The 17648-nt window shown below is 39.0% G+C and overlaps 1 protein-coding gene across 1 annotated transcript; it reads right to left on the reverse strand.

Moving 5' to 3' along the window:
• Positions 1-364: 364 nt before the first annotated feature.
• On the reverse strand, positions 365-1340 carry LOC141632245 (uncharacterized). Its single transcript, XM_074444806.1, has 2 exons — positions 1220-1340; positions 365-852 (listed from the first exon to the last, which is right to left on the reverse strand). The coding sequence occupies exons 1-2, from the start codon at positions 1338-1340 to the stop codon at positions 365-367; spliced, it is 609 nt and encodes a 202-aa protein (XP_074300907.1).
• Between the last annotated feature and the right edge of the window lie 16308 nt (positions 1341-17648).

Genomic DNA, 17648 nt, shown 5'->3' on the forward strand with positions numbered 1-17648 from the left:
ATTTTGGGTCGGGTCGTTTTCAGGTAAATGATTAAAACACTTTCGTTAGTACTATATTGATTAAGAAATATTATTTTGCAAATTTAAATATTTATTAGGAATTGTTGTAATCAATGAAACTCTATTATGATGCATACAATATTAATAAGACTTAGTACTTGTCGTTTCGAGTCATTTTGGGTCACATTAAGTCATTTTGAATCGGGTCGGTCGGGTCATCTCGGGTCGGGTCAACATTGTGTCAATCGAGGTTCAGGTCGGGTCTGGGTCGGGTCAGGTCAATTCGGGTTATATTCGGGTCAAGCAAGTTTGGGTCACTTTCGGGTCGGGTCAGCCTTATCGGGTCGGGTCAGCTTTGTAAGGTCTAAGTGCAGGGAATAGAGAACATCCCTGGATCATTACATTTTGGAGGGACATTTCTTTGAATGAGAGCAGACACATTTTCCCCCATACTTACTTTTTCAGCATTTGTATTTTTAATATTCCTCTTGTTAGTGCAAAGCTCCTTTAAAAATTTCGCATACTTAGGGATTTGTTTAATAGCATCAAGTAAGGGTATATTCAATTCCACTTTCCTAAAAGTTTCCAGAATTTTATTTTCAAGTTCGTTTTTCTTTGTTTTAGCAAATCTTGTCAGGAAAGGGGGAGGATCTTTAAAGGTTGTTACATTCAAATCAGACTTAAGAGACTTATCCTTGTGAATTACTTGACCCTCTACCCCTGGTTTTCGTAACGGTTGGACCTCAAGTTCTTTCACAATTTCATTCTTATTCACTTCAGGTTCACTTAAGACCCTACCACTTCTAAGTGTTACAGCTTGAGCACTCTCTTTAGGATTAGGAATTTGTTGAGCTGGTAGTTTACCCCCAAGGTAGTTTGGATATTACTCAGAGTAGTGCATATTTGGCCCATTTGTGTGTCTATTTGATGTAGGTGAGCATCAGTTTTCTATTGGTAAGATAAACCCTGATTATGAACTTGACTCACAGTAGAGGTTAACTGTTTCATCATCTCTTCTAAAGATTGTGTTTGAGAACCCTGTTGCCTAAAATTATTCTGAAAGTTTTGTTGTTGTCTAGGTCCAGATCCATATCTTAAATTGGGGTGGTCCTTCCAACCCTCATTATAAGTGTTTGATAAAGGGTCATAGTTTCTTTGTTGATTATTAAACCCACCAAAGCATTAACATGTTCAGGATTAGCAATAATAAACGGCTGACCAGCAGTGTCAGCGTACAAAACGTCAGAATTCAAAGCACAAACAGTTGGTTTAGACTGATCAGATACAAGTTTTGACACTAATATAGTTAGAGTAGCAATTTGTTGGGCATTTTCTTGCATTTGATCCTTAATAGACGTAATGTCAACATTATTTACCCCACTTACTTCCCCTATATCTCTCCTAGTACCAAACTGTTAGGTGTTTAATGCCATATTATTTATCAAATTTCTAGCTTATGTGGGTGTTTTTTCGCTAAAGACCCACCACTAGCAGCATCAATGTAACCGCGATCTTTAGTTAAAAGACCTTCATAAAAATAAAACAGGAGAAGTTGTTCACTGATTTGGTGTTGGGGACAAGACGCACATAAACGATTAAATCGTTCCCAATATTCGCATAAGGACTCATCCCGACCCTGTTTTATTCCACTTATCTCTTTTCTAAGTGATGCAACTCTACTAGCAGGTTGGAATTTTTCTAGAAAAGCAATTTTAAGTTTGTCCCAACTAGTAATTGAACCAGGTGGCAAGTAAAACAACCATTCTTTAGCAGACTCCTCTAATGAGAATGGAAAAGAACATAATTTAATATCCCTAGGTTTTACCCCCTCACTCTCCATAGATGAACATGTCGGGTCAAACGCAACTAAATGCATGTTAGGTAACTCATTTTACCGACCATAAAACTTAGGGAGTAAATTAAGAAAACTAGAATTTAATTTTAAAGGATTTTGAAGAGTAGGGAATACGATACTCAGAGGAGTTGTGGTCTTATCAGGCGTGGCCAGCTGCTTCAGTGTCTTTTCAGCCATTTTATTTTTTTCTTCACAAAAGAACTTGTCCAAGTGTAAGGCTTCTTCCGCTTTCCTTTCCAAAAACTCTTTCCTTAGCCTCCTTGCTGTTCTCTCTATCTCTGGATCAAAAGTTACCGGTCCCTTCGAACGACGAGTGTTGTGCATGCACCTGTAAGAGAATTCATGAGATAAAGTTAGCAAGTGGTTCATCAGAACGGGCAAAGTCTGGACATATTCAAATGTACATTAGATAAAACACAGTTATGTCCAAGTTTTACATATTCTACTCTAATTCATGCTGCATACCCATTCTAAACATGTGATATATGTAATCAGCTTATGAGTTCATTCAAATTCAAGCTTGAAGCAAAAAAATAAGTGACTAGCAGCACTTAATGTAAACCATAGGAAGCAAGCGAATTATATCAGTAGCATTCTAGTAAATAGGCCTCATCATAAAGTTAGCTATGTAGGATTTTAACATATACACTAGTTTGATCAACATACAAAGTTAAGGAACAAGAATTTTATAACTGCGCAGAATTTTATCAAACACCAATAATAGTTGACAGTATTGAACAAAAATTATATAATCTCCCCGTTGCACGGCGCCAAAATTCGGTACTTGTCATTCGCGCATATAAATTAATTAGTTAGGAGGCTGGAGACTTGGAGAACAGAAAAGGTCCCTAAAGGTAGAGGAAGACCGAGACAGGCATGGTTGAAAGTGATAGAGCACGATATGAGATTTCTGGGGCTTGAGGAGAGTATGGTGACGGAGAGGGCACAATGGAGGGAAATGATACATAGGGGTGTAAATGAGCCGAACTGAGCTCGAGCTCGGGTGGGCTCGGGCTCGGCTCGAATTTTTTAGCTCGGCTCGAAGCTCGTCGAGCCTAAAAAATTGAGGCTCGAGCTCGGCTCGAGTTCGAATCGAGCTCGTTTTGTCATTATATATTTTCACTTTCTCACCTTTTAAATATAATTAAATATAAATATATTTTGAAAACAACAAAATTATAAAATACTAAAAAATATTATATCATAATATACTTATATAAATGTCTAAATAACATATAGTTTGAAATAAACATAATATTACAACATAAAGATTATACAAAAAAAAAAAAAAAAATTATAAACGTGCCTAAACGAGCTTTCGAGCCGAGCCTTGTTGAGCTCGGGCTTGGCTCGTATTTAGCCAAGCTCGGCTCGAGCTCGAGCTCGAGCTCGTTTTGACCGAGCACGAGCCGAGCTTTGACTGAGCCTATTCCGAGGGCTCGGCGAGCCAGCTCATATCATTGACAGCCCTAATGATATATGTGGATTTTTAGTATTTGATGTTTTTTTTTTTACATAATTAATGTTTTTATTTAATTTAAAGAAATTAAATTATTTATTCTTCTCTCCTTTATTACACTTTTTTTTACCAACCGCTTTTTTTATAGATTTTACTTTGTTTACTTTTAAGGCATTCCGGATCCTTAATTCTATTTCGGTTTTTAAAATCGTTTTAATCTTTTCTCTCAATTTAAATTTTAAGTTTTTATAAAAAAATCCGGAATTCGATTTTAAAACCCCTAAGTTTACCTTGACTGTCCATTACATTTTCGTTCTTCCTTTTTGTTTTTCATTTTCCCTTTTTATTCACATTTTGAGGCGTGCGTCCATGGACGGTTCATTTTGGGATTAAGGCTCTGATGTTGTTGTTGTTGTTGTTGTTACCTTACCTTCATCAAGATTATATCTATAAATTAATATAGTATAGAACAAGTAAGGGTCGATCCCACGGAGAGATTAGCTATTCAACGTTAAAGTCGACTATTAATTAGTAGGTATAATTACGTATTTATATATGTTAGCGATATTTACTAATATGTACGATTTATACGATTAGGTGGGGTTTGTCTGTGGTTTGATCTAACAACTAAAGGTACTTAAATTAAGTTCTAAGGCACTAATATTTACACGTGAAAACAAGTGCACCAACATAATTCCAATTTAGTAAATATAGTCCAATCCACTGTCATTGATATTGTTTAATCTTGAAATAATTAATAGGTTAATTGCGGAATTTAAGATAACAAAAATTCCCTATATTCTCTTAGATTACAACCGATCTGAACTAAGCCTAGACCGATTCTTAACTAACCAACCAATGTAAGTTTGTCGCGCCCTACTAAAGACCGGATTAGTCGCATTATCGAACAAAGAATACATCATTAACCTTATTAGTCTCCAAGTGTCGTCACTACCTAAAGATTAATGGATTAAGTTCTTACTCATAATCTTACCTAAGACCATTCGCAGACCATTAAATAAAATTAGTCGCTACTCATATTATGCAAATTGAACTAAGCTGAACTTACGAAATTAGTATTCGAGACAATCAAAAATAGCAATAAGATAACAAATTATGAGTAAAGATTGGATTTATCATTAAAACGAGCTAAACTTAAATACCAATAATTCAAGTCAGACGGATAACAATCAGTTTCAAGTACTAAATTATATAACGAACATCAACCATAAACTAGGTACAAGAGTAGTAAAAAGAACTTATTTTGTAGCCCGGAATCCGTCGCACAACCTTCGGATGTCGCACCTCCAATTGAACTAGAATCCGCCCTTACGCCGCCGTGTACTAAGACTACGCCGGAGTACCTTCTCCTTCTAACTCTCGTCTCCTGGTTTAGGTAGAAGACCGTCTCACTTTATCGCTGAATTTCTGGGAAAATATGTGGGTAATTGCTTGCCTTTTCTGGAGGAAATCATGGGTATTTATACTCATCATGATCCGTGTTTGGGATAGATTCGGGATAGATTTTGCAAGGAATAGGATAGATTTTGAGATTAAAATATGAGGTGAGATCGAATTTGGAAATCCGAGACGAAATTGAATTTGAGACGAGACTGGAATTGAGACGGTCTCCATTGTTGTGTTTTTCTCGTTTTCCAATAGCTTCCCCAAATATATTTCCTCATTTGTCTGGTGTGTACTAGTTGGGCTCAATTGCTTTTTTTAGAGTCCTTTACTTCATTTTCCACTGTCCGTCTTCTATTTCTCTTTTATGTTCCCAAATTCTTCAAGTCTTGCTGCGTTATTTCGCTTAAATTAATCAAAAATTACGTAAGTGCCTGCTTGCGTGCTTCCTTATTTCTTGTGCTTCTCTTCATATTTTTTGTTGGTCCGTTTCACGCAATACTCGCTCCACGGCCTGTAAACATACATTACGAACTTAGTCGTAATTTAAATCCTAAAATGCGAGTAATTATTAAATAATCCAAATACATAAAAAAAAGTCTCTTTTAGCACAAAAAATAATATAAGACGGCTTAAAAACTCAAACCTCACAATGGTGTGATATTTAGCATAAAAATACGAAAGACGACATTAAAAGTATAATGTTAAAGGGGTAAAAATACATGTATTTATCGGCTTATCAATTACGAAATCACATCTCATAACTCGTCAAAATTTCAAAATTGCAAATTGTGAAATTAAGGCTCACTATTTTTCAAAAATTCAAACTGCAAATAGCAAGATTCAAAATCGCTATTTTTCAAAATTCAAATTGCAAATAGTGAAATTAAAAGTCACTATTTTTCAAAAATTCAAACTCCAAATAAGCGAGATTCAAAACCGCTATTTTTTCAAAATTAAAATTCACTATTTTTCAAAAATTCAAACTGCAAATAGCGAGGTTCAAAATCTCTATTTTTTTCAAAATTCAAATTGCAAATAGTGAAATTAGGACTTGCTATTTTTTTCAAAATTCAAAATTGCAAATAACGGAATTAAAAACCGTTATTTTTATAATACAAATCACAAATAATGGAATTCAAACTCACTATTCAAACAAATAGTGGAATTCAAAACCGCTATTTTCCAAACACAAATCGCAATTAAAAAGGACCGAAAACACATATTTTGACCAATTTGAGGGACGGGTTTGAGTCACAACAGTTGCCTACAAGCATCTCTTACAGCATAAATTGCTCAGCAGAACCTTTGGCCCATAAACGGGAAACCCTTTGTGAACTTCCCCACTGAGTCATTTACCCATGACTGACAAGTCTACACGCATAATCAACAACGACCTGGCGTCAAGCAAAGCAAAACCTACAACCTCCTTCTCCAAGCAGAACCGACATTACTCCCCAGCAAGTCAGTTGACCTCGCAATATCTTGAAATGGGCTCGATAATTTGACCATTCCTGCAGTTAATCAACCTGGGTGGAAATCATTACCAGGCAATCTCTTGAAATGGGCTCGATAATTCGACCTTTCCCGCAGTCAATCGACCTAGGTGAAAATCATTACTAGGTAATCTATTGAAATGGGCCCGACAATTCAGCCATTTCCCGCAATCAACCAACCTGGGTGGAAATCATTACCAGGCAATCTCTTGAAATGGGCCCGATAATTCGGCCATTTCCCGCAGTCAATCATTTGACCTTCAACGGCTGGTGACTCCATACGCCCCAGCAACATCAGCCAATACAATTCAAGGACATATCCCGACGACACCTCATGTATGGCTCCTTCTTGTGGCTGGCGAACCATTATATGTAGTCTAATGAACTTAAAACGACCCGCACTGGCAGAAGACAGACTCTAAACTGTTCCCGATAATAGGTCCTTGACTCAAACCCTTTTGAGTCGCCTCGGCGTCGCCATTCCCGATAACAGGTCCTTGGCTCAAACCCTTTTGAGTCGCCTCGGCATTCCAATAGTCTTTAGGTTGTAATCTTCGATTGACCAGGGGGATATACTTTGACTTTTGCCTTGTCCAAACCTCAGTCAAAGTGTGGGCTCTGTAGATACTAAGTATCTGCGGAATCCCAACAAATACCCGATAATTATCGGACTATAACATATTTCGGAAATTGTTGCGTTTAATTGACAGTTTTTATGACACTGCGTCGGAAAACTCAGAAAACGATTTCGAAAATGAAAAACATTTTAAAACATTTTGAAAATACCTGGAATGTTTTATGCACGGTAACAGCGTCGAAATGACCCTATATTAGAGTTAAAACCACACCGGGCCCAAAACCGACTCAAAATTCAAATTTCGTCTCAACCTGGGTCAAACCCAAGTCAAGCACACAAAAACCCACCCCAAATAATACCCACATGCTAATGTACACGGTATATTAGTATTGACCACAAGTCACAAGCTACCAAAACATAAGATGATAAGATGGAACAAAGAGGAAAATACAAGTTGTGAAAGGGACAACACGTCCCCTTGTCACGCAGCAAGGCTCGCGCCTCTTCAATCTCTTCCCAGGCCACGTCGCCAAAAACGCACCCAAAGAAACCAACACAACACAATCCTCTATAATTACCCTCTCGTCTGCCTTATTCTAGGGTGCACGAGAGTCAGCCCCTTCTTTTCTCCCTTAAAATTCTCGAGTCGAAGTTAAAAACTGACACGTTTTTTGGACCTACCGATCCAAAATACGAGTCATACAAACTTTGTTTGGTACCATCAGCGTGCATTAAAAACACTTGACCGACCACTTCAACCAACTACACTTAATCAACAACTAAAAGCAACACTCTTTCTTACAAATTGATTTTAAATCGAATTTTCCGACTCACGAGTTTAACATTTTGTCGATTTTTGCAAGCAACCGAACATATAAGTATGAGGGTGTAAAAAACTCCCCTACTTCATGTTTTTACTGTTTTCATGACTTTATAAACATAAATCATGCATAACACGAATCAAAACATGGAATGATCGAGACAAAACCAATTTTGGCCTGAGCCAGATGCTCCTTGTCACGCAAGGAGACCCGCGCTCCAATGGGCTACTAGGGTCAGAACTCAAACGTGTTTGAGTTCATCTTTCCTCAACAATTTTCTTTTGCTTTCTTTCTTTTTACGGTTTTTACCACTTTAATTCATTTTTTATGACAAATATTTTTTACCATTGCCAAAATCATCCTTGGTTACTTATACCATGACGTTTTTATCTCGTGTGATGATGATATTTGTTGGTTAATTACAAATTAATGTGTTTTTGACTATCCATTTCTTTTATTTATCATTATCTTCATTTATTTACTCTTGCAAGCATTTTAGTCATGTTCGTAATCATTTTTGGTTCATACATACCATATCAGTTTAATCCGTGTACGATGATAAATGTTGACTAATTATAAAGCAATGAACTTAAAATAATTAGTTCATATCTAACATAAATTTTTTTTTGGGAAAGGTTAAGTATATTATATCAACAAAAAAATGCATCATCCAAGTACAGTACAAAATCGCGAGGTCACTTTTACACAAACATCTCTATCATCTAAACATAGTGTAAACTTCTAATCCAATTATCATCAGTAGTTGCGATAGCTGAAGTATTCCTTGTCCAAAACCTTGTTATGACTCCCTGAATAGCCTGATGAGAAATCACTTTAGGATGAATCACCTTATGCATAACTCTTGCTTTGTTGCATGCTTTCCAAATCAGATAGACTAAGTGGACATGATAGGCACAAACAATTCATCGAACGAGGATGTTGTCCCTTCTCCCTCTGTTGTTCCATCTGATAATATCATTAGGATTGAAAGCTACTTGAAGTTGTTGCTGCATCAGGGTAACACTCCTGTTGCTAAAAGTACCCTCATTCATGAAGAAGGCTGAGCTATCAGGATATAAGTACATCCACTCAATGTTGATAAGACATCTGTCTATTCTAGAGAAAATACGAGTTGAAGGGTTTTATTTGTTGTTCCAAGTGAAAAAGGAACCATAGACTTCAATATCAGTCACCCCACAATACTCAACACACTATCTGAAATCTCTAACATCACTCCAAAGAACCTCACTGCCCAATCTTTCATTAAAGTGTAACAAAGAATTGAAATCTTCACAGATACACCAAGCTTTATCATATTGATCTTTGATATAATTAAGTTGTGCCGACAATCTATGTCTATCAATGTTAGAGTTAGAACCATAGACAACAGTATGCAGAAAACTGTCCCTAGAACTAAGTTCTGAAACTTCAACTGTAATTTGTTGGTCAGAGCTAGATATAAGTTGCACATAGAAAATCAGAGGTATCCAAATAATCCAAACACGACCTCCAGGATGATGCATATTATTGTTGATGCCTTCCCAATGATGCCCTAAATTGTGAAGAACATAAAGAAAATCTTGTGCTTTTATTTTTGTTTCCACTAGCCCAAATAAACCAATTTTATTTTGATAAAGAAACCTCCTAACTTCCAATTGTTTATTTGGGTTATTTATTCCTCTTACATTCCAACATCCCAAATTATCCATTATCACTTCTATGCTCAATACCACTCCCCGCTGCCTCATCTATCACATTTTTTCCATTAGTCTTTGTAGGTGAAACTGCTGCCAAATAGGTTTTACCAGGACTGAGATGTGAAGCTACCACATGCTCCTGCCTAGCAAGCTGTATAATAGGGCTATTAGGTGCTGGGATCAGGAGGAGTCATGTCTTATGGGGCCACCAAATGGTAAGGTAGTAGGGGTAGTCACCACAATTTGAGCTGGGGCTCTTGGTGGAGGAGGATTTGCCCTTACAGGGATAGTAGTTGGCTTAGCCACTGGCCTCCAGACCTGAATTTGTCTAGGAGCAGTAGCCTTCTTCCTACAATCCTCCTTAGTATGGTCTACTCCTCTTCAATACCCACACACAATAGGCTTCCAGTCATACTCCACACACACATACCTCAGCTCCTGTTTCATCCTTAAAATATATTTTGTCAGGGAACTCTTGTCCAACATTCACCTCCACCATAAGTCTGGCATATCCAAGCCTGGTCTTGTCAAGGGTAGCTTGATCTTCTCTCATATAAGTCCCAATTAAAGATGCAAGCTTTCCCAGACATTTCTCTCCCCAAAACTTCAGACTTAGACCATATAGGCGAATCCACACAAGCACAGCTTTAACAGGTTCTTTAGCCATAGAAGCTTTCTCAGTCCATGGTTTGACAACAAGGGGTTTGTTCTCAAACATAGGGAAGCCTTGTTTCAGGACTAAATCTTTGCATTCCATAGTGGGGAAGTGAACAAGGAAAGCTCCATTGGGGAGGAAAGAAATTTTATCGTACTTGTATTTCCCCCAAATGTTATTGATAAATGCAGACATCCAGGCCCATGGTGGATTACCACCAAAGACATAGCAGATAACTGCAGTTGACCAATACTCTAGTTCCGGTTTGACATCCTCAATAGTAATTTGTATAAGCTCTTTCGACTTAGAATTAGAAGAATTGGAATGATTCTTTCCAGTAACTTGGGTCCACCCAGCTTCCCCTGCAACATGATTTTCTTCTGCCTCCGATTCAGCATCATCTTCAACCACCATATCCAGATTTAGGATAGGTTTTTCCACAATCTCACTGACCGGTTTCATGGTCTTCGCGTCAGCAAATTGCGGAATTTCTATCACGTCAGAACTGGATGCCGTCATCTCTAAATTAGTAGGTTGTTCCATTTCGTCACTGTTATCAAGCCGAAGATTATCGATGTTTGTAAATGAAAGACGTAATTTAGCTTTGGATTTTAGTTTGTGTTTATTGAGAGACGATTTTGATTTAGGCCTCTTTGCCATTTGCAACTGAAACCCTAATTTTCTAGAGAGGATTAATTTCCTCTCTCTAGAATTCATTCTCTCTGGGATTTTTTATATCTAACATAATCAGTTCATATCAAACGCCATATTTCTCGCGCCCCAACTGGGATGCCTGGTACTATTCTGCTTCCTTTTGGTACTTGTCTAGGACGATCCCGATTACGATTAACCCAAATGCATACGGATCAGATTGGCGAGTTTACATTTTGCACTTTATTATTTTACACTCTTTCTCCAAATAAATGGATCGTTTTAATCACCATAAACTTAAATCGGTAAATGGATGTTTAATTTCTGTTTTGCATGCAAATCAACTTAAATGCAACTTTGACACCAATTTCTTGGTAATTGCATAAAAAAACCGACTTAGCAAAATTCACATATTAGGTTAAACTATTGGATGCGCATTCATGCATTTAACCCATTCTATCAACTTTTGCACTTAATAACCACGATCGAAAAGTAGAGGTCGCTACGCAGGCGGTATTTGGTGTTCAATTAAAGAGTTTTCCAATACGTACCCTCACCCCTTACTCAAATTTCTGAATAGTGGATGGCCTTATCCAGGGCAATACGACAGTCATTCTACCATAGGATGCTAAAGTGGGACGAGTCCTTATCTTTAGTACCTATGTCGAGCACCTCTTTATGCTTCGTTTGGCCAAGGTACAAGGTGGATTCGAACGGTTTCCAAGCACCCCATAATTGCTTGGTGGTGACTCCGAACATCTCTTCATCGTTTCGAGACCTTTATCGAGATGAAACCGACCGATCTAATGCGATCTGAGCGAAAGCATTTTTCATACATCACCGAACGTGGCTCTTCGACCATCGTGCGCCCCGCAGGCCGGCGCGTGGGTGTCATGTCCACACTTCTAAACCCAAAGTTTACCACATAAAACATCAATAATAAAAGGAATTCAGAAGAGCTTTAATAACAATACTAATAAGATTAAGGCTAGGACCAAGCTGCATCTGGTCCCGGTGGGTTCAGCATTATGTTCTAAAAGGAGGTGATATATGGCAAGCTCAGGCAAGTATATCTCACTCCTGGTATTGAAATAATGTGATTAAAATGAAGGATTTACTTCTTGAGTTGGATGGCAATTCTGGCAAGCTATTGTGTTGCTTGAAAGTTGCACTAGTCATCTAAGATACAATACTGCTACATTCTATGACCTCCTAAGGATGAAGAGGAGTATTGTCCCTTGGGCTACTTTGGTACATGGTAAGAGGTGCCATCCAAAGCATTCTTTCACTGGTATACTGATGATGCACAACAAGCTCCCTATAATTGATAACCTGGTTTCAAGGGGCCTCATGATGGTTAATATGTGTGTATTATGTGAGTATCAAAGTGAGGATGTGCAACATATGTTCTTTAATTGTTAATATTCTGCAAAGATATGGGCTGATGTTGCTGCTTGGCTACGGATTCGAGTGGATTCTTTTGAGCCACAGTTTGTTACTCAAAAGGCTTATTTTGTCCAGGACAACTAGAAAGCAAAAGGCTATATTTTTTTGCTACTGTATACTACATATAGAGAGAAAGAAACGATCATATTTTCAAGGGGATTATATCTCCACCGGATACTCTTTATTTCAAGATCAAGAGCACAGTCAGCATACGTCTCTTTGGTACTTTGTAAGCTTCGGATGTAATTTGTTTTATGTCTGATTTCATCTTATAGGGCTTCTATGATCTCCTTTGTAGGAAAGAGTGGAAGGGATCTTGTAATTCAAGTTAATTATATGAATATACATCGGTTTTCTGTGGATTTTGCGCAAGGCGAAATCAGGTCAGGGTAGAATTGTGTAAGGTTAACTAGCTCTAGATAGTCTGTTGGTCACGTCGTCAGGGTACAATAATAAGCTGTAAATGAAATAACAACAACAATAATAAGACAAGTAATTTTGTACGTGGAAAACCCTTGAATGGGAAAAAACCACGGGCACCAAGCCAGGAGAGGATTTTACTATGTAATTTGGGAGAATAATTGTATGACAATAACAATGTTTATATTTCTCTCTATGTATTGTGTATACTTCTTCTTGCGTGTGAATGATATGTCTTCAATATCTTCAAAGTGTTCCTTATATAGGCTTCCATCTTGAACGGCTGCTTGATATGATATTAAATACGGATTATTCTCCATTATTGCCTGTAATAATGGCTAATTATTCCTCCCTTGATTACTGCATTTACTGCGAGACCTTTACACTTTAATGCTGCGTATATAATTCCTTTATAATACGTGTATATGGTTTAATATCGTCCTGATATTTTGACCGTTGTCCTCTCCATGGCCTGGCGCATATCTTCATGTGCCCTGATAGCCTGGCACCCTGACAGCCTGACAGTCAGGCTCAGATGAGATACTGATCAAGAAGGTCTGCGGATTTCTAGGCCTAACAATTGCCCCTTATCTCCTTATTTGCAGTGTGCCAGGACGAAAAAATGAGGAGATAACTTTATTTTTAGGAAGATTACCCAACGGTTAAGTTTTGCCTAGTCAGTTTCCTATAACGGCTATTTTACTGCAGTTGATGACGCGTGTGATATTTACTGCAACTTCCTTAATGTTTATCCACTTCCTTTGCGGCTAAAACCCTAATCTTCTTCATTATAAATACCTTCATGCTTCGTTAAGTTGAACTCACCAAAGCAATTTCTTCTTATTTTCTCTCTTTAATAATCTTTCTCTTCAGTTCTCTTAATTTCCAACTTCTTTAATCTTTAATCAATTCTTCACAATCTTTCAAATAATGGCTGCAAAGAAGAAGTCTACCAGGGCAGCGGTTCCTACAACTCCTCCTCCTCAGAATCCGAGGAAACTTCTTCTGAAACTTTGCCTACTTCTTCTGCTGCTCCATCTCCCACAGTCAATAAGCCGAGTGATTCTCCATTGGAGATGATCTCAATATTCCATGGTGATTTTCAATTCAAGCCTACGAAGGCTTTAAATGAGGATCGCCCTCCAAACCGTTTGAAGCCTGAGTTTGAGAAGATTTTGAAGGATAAGGGGATCATCGCTGCTGATGCTGAAGTCTGGATCCCTGAGAATTCTCCCACCAGGGCCGACTGGGCTTGTCCTGGGTTGTTTTGTATTCATGACTGGGCTTTCATGGCAGGCTGTAAGCTTCCTTTTTCTCCTCTTATGGTTGAGGTTATTAAGGAGATCGGTGTTCCATCTTATCAGTTAATGCCAATGGTGTGGAAGGTTGTATGTTCCATTTAGAATCTCTGTAAAAAACACAATATTTCTTTTTCTCTTGACGACTTGAAGACTTGTTATCTTTGTCAAAAACAAACAGTCCTGGCCGTATAAGTTTTAAGGTCAGGGCGTCTACTACTCCTCTTTTGAGTAACTTGGATAGCGGCCATGATAAAGGCTGGGCTGCTGGGTACATGTTTGTCAAAACCAATTCTGTGGGTCCTGACTTGGCGTATTTGAATCATGAGGCCTGCGTTGCTGGTGAGTCTTTTGGTTTCTTTCTTTGCCCTGCATGTTTTATTTGTTAGTGAAAAAATAAAATGAAAATTATAATAAGTCATACCTCTTATGTGTGCAGTTGATGACTGGGTTACTGAAACTGAGTATCCCACTCCCAATGTTTCTTCTTTCCTCGCTATTCCTTCTTTGGAGAGGTCCTGGCCTCTCTGTTGTGGGGTTGGTCACCTTCCTCGTTGTTTGAAGGCTGATGGTGCTGCCAGGGCGGCTAAACCTTCAGGGGTTGCTAGTGCTACTACCTCAGGCAGTAAGTCTTATCTTAGTCTTTCTTTTCTTTTTACTTTAGCTTCCTGATAATGTTTGGTTTATATTGCTAATATAGTATTTCGTGTTGCAGCCACCAGGTCCTCTATTCGCCTTGCCAGGTTTGGTATGGCTGACCTTTCAGCCAGGCTGGCTAAGATCAAGGAGGAAGGTTCCCAGGGAAGCAAGGATGTTGAGCCTGTTATTGACTTGACTGAACAGTCTGATGCTGCCAAGGTCACTGTTGTACCTGCTGCTCCTGCTAAAACAAGTTCAACAGCCCAAAAAAGGAAAATTGAAGATGTTGATGTTTCTGCCCCGGTCAGGGAAGTGAGAGCCAGGGTGGACAATATGGAGGTTGCTAGGGTGAAGATCAGGGACTAAGCTGCTTCTAAATCAGATGTCATGCTCACCCTTGACCCTGTTGAGACTGCTACTTAGGCAGTTGCTTCAGTGGATCATTGAGTCAGCCTCTTGGCTAGTGCCTTGGTTGCCGTAAGGGAGGTAGGTTGGAACAATTTCTATGTGTGTTTTCTTTTGGTAGTTTTCTATTATTAGGGTAAGTTACTCATTCTTTTCTCTCTGTTTTTGATCAGGGTGATGCGACCTGTCTCCATAATGCCTATCAGGCTACTTCTTTAGTAGCGAATTGATCTGATGAGATCAGATTATGATAGGCTAAAGTCTGAGCTGGATTTTGAACGAGCTGACCTGGCTGCTAAAGTTGCTAACTTGACAAGGGTGCAGACTGAGAGGGATGCTGCTAAGACTGAGGCAGTTTCGAGCAAGCGGCTGTTGCAGGAGGCCTTGGACAGGAATGCGGTGCTCACCGATGACTTGGAGTTCAAGCTGGATGATGCTTCCCTCTACTTCTATATCAAGGGAAGGGCGACTGCTATGTCGGAGCCTGTCGAGCCCAGGGCGAAGTGGAACCCTGAGGCTGAGATGGCTTTTGCTGCTTCAAAGTATCCTGACCTGCATAATATGGAGAATGAACAAAAGGCCGACTCTCTAGGGGAGCAGGATGTTATTGCTGATCCGGCTAAGAGTGGCGAGCAGGTTGTTGATGCTGCTACTGTTTCTAAGGAGAAGCAGTAGTTTATTTTTTTAGTTTGGTATTTTGGCCCATCCAGGGGGGATGCCCCTGGACAAACAATATTTTTCTTTTCCTGTGTTGGGTCAGGGAGGCTATCCCTGGCTTTTATGAATATTTTGGCACCTTTTGGCTTATTCTGCTTTTGATATTCCTTTGTGAGTTTCATCCTGTTGGGCCTGTCAAACATTCTGTTTGAATAACCTGCACATTATTTTCGTTTTATTTTGTTATTCATGAGTAATTCAACCAAGTATAGTTTTTTGTTATAATGGTTGAAGGGGTGGGAAAACCGGCCTATCAGGAGGGCTTATGTCCCCTGCCTAGCTGGAGGGCTTGGTATTCGGCCTGTCAAGTGGGCATTTTAGACTAAGTGTTTGGGAGAGAACACCCTTACACCTGTCTTGCTGCGTCCAGCCGGTTGTAATCCGTGGCAGTTAACCTAGTCAGGTCAGGAAATTATTTCATGCCTGATTGGTCCTGACTCTTTACTGTATCTGGTGGCGGTTACCAACTCGTCAGGCACAGTTAAGTGCGAAATTTTTATTTCAGGAATGTATAGTAGAGTAGCCCCCAATCCTGAATATTTATGCATATAATCTTTTATCATGTATAATTGTTCAGGATTCAAAAATTCAATAGATGGGTTAGTTGAACAGATATAAAATACAGACAAGGCATGTAAACCATGTAGTTCATCACATAGCATGTTAGGTTGAGTAGTGATTGAATTTATACCTGATTGTAGCCTGATCTTTACATATGGAATAATTTTAAATGAGTTACATTTCAGGATCTTGGGATTATTTCCCCTTCTAGCGTTTGGAGCCTGTATGCTCATTGTCCAACAATTGAATCAATTAAGTAAGGGCCTTCCCATGTGGGAGCCAGTTTGCCTGCTGATTTTTCTTTTTTATTTGGGAATACTTTGCGTAGGACAAGGTCTCCTTCTTTAAAGACCCTGACCCTGACGTTTTTATTGTAAGTCCTGGCGACTGCTTGTTGATATGATGCCATCCTGATTTTGGCAGCGTCTCTTAATTCTTTTGTCAGGACCAAGTTGTCTTGCATTAGGTCTTTGTTTGCTTCAACGTTGTTCAGGCTGCATCTGGATGTTGGTATTCGTACTTCCAAAGGAATGACAGCTTCACAGCCATACACCAGAGAGTAAGGTGTTTGGCCTGTTGCAGTTTTTGGAGTTGTCCTGTCTGCCCATAGTACTAATGGAAGTTCTTCAGCCCATCTGCCTCGTCTTCTTTTTAGCTTCTTTTTTAGGCAGCTTATGACTACCTTATTGCTAGATTCAACCTGGCCATTAGCTTTTAGATATCCAGGGGTTTATGTTACCAGGTTGATATTCCATTCTTTGAAAAATGCTTGGGTCCTTTTCCCCACGAATTGAGTTCCGTTATCGCATACTGTTTCTGATGGGACTCCATATCTGCAAATGATGTTTGTCCTGATGAAGGATATTACTTCTTTTTCAGTTACTTGCCTGAAAGAGTCAGCCTCAATCCATTTGGAGAAGTAATCAGTCATAGCTAACATGAATACTTTTTGTCCTGGAGCTACGGGCAGTTTTCCCACAATATCCATGCCCCACTTTATGAATGGCCAGGGCACGGAAATTGAATGGAGGAGTTCAGATGGTTGATGTATGATTGTTGCATGAATTTGGCAGGCTTCGCATTTTGAAGAGTATTTCAGGCAGTCAACCCTCAGTGTGGGCCAGTAGTAACCTGTCCTGAGAACTTTGCTTGCCAGGCTCTTTCCTTCTTTGTGGTTGCCACAGTGTCCATCGTGTATTTCTTGAAGTGCTAGTTTGGCTTCGTCAGGCTCCAAACATCTCAGGTAAGGTCCAGCCTACGATCTCTTGAACAGAGTGTTATTGATGATAGCATAAGTTGAAGCTCTTATTTTAAAAGCCCTCGCCTCATGTCTGCCCTGAGGCAGTATTCCTTGGAGAAACCAGTCATAATTGGGTTTAGTCCAAGAGTTATTGTCCTGATTGACAGGACTGACTTGTTCAGGTTTGCTGATGGTTGGCTCTAATAAGTGCACAATTGGTATTTTTTCGAAAACATTGGGGGTAAAATTCGAACCTAGGCTGGCTAGAGCGTCAGCCTGGGTATTCAGGTCTCTTGATATTTGATCT

Source organism: Silene latifolia, chromosome Y (genome assembly GCF_048544455.1).
Source record: "Silene latifolia isolate original U9 population chromosome Y, ASM4854445v1, whole genome shotgun sequence".
Taxonomy (NCBI): Eukaryota; Viridiplantae; Streptophyta; class Magnoliopsida; order Caryophyllales; family Caryophyllaceae; genus Silene; species Silene latifolia.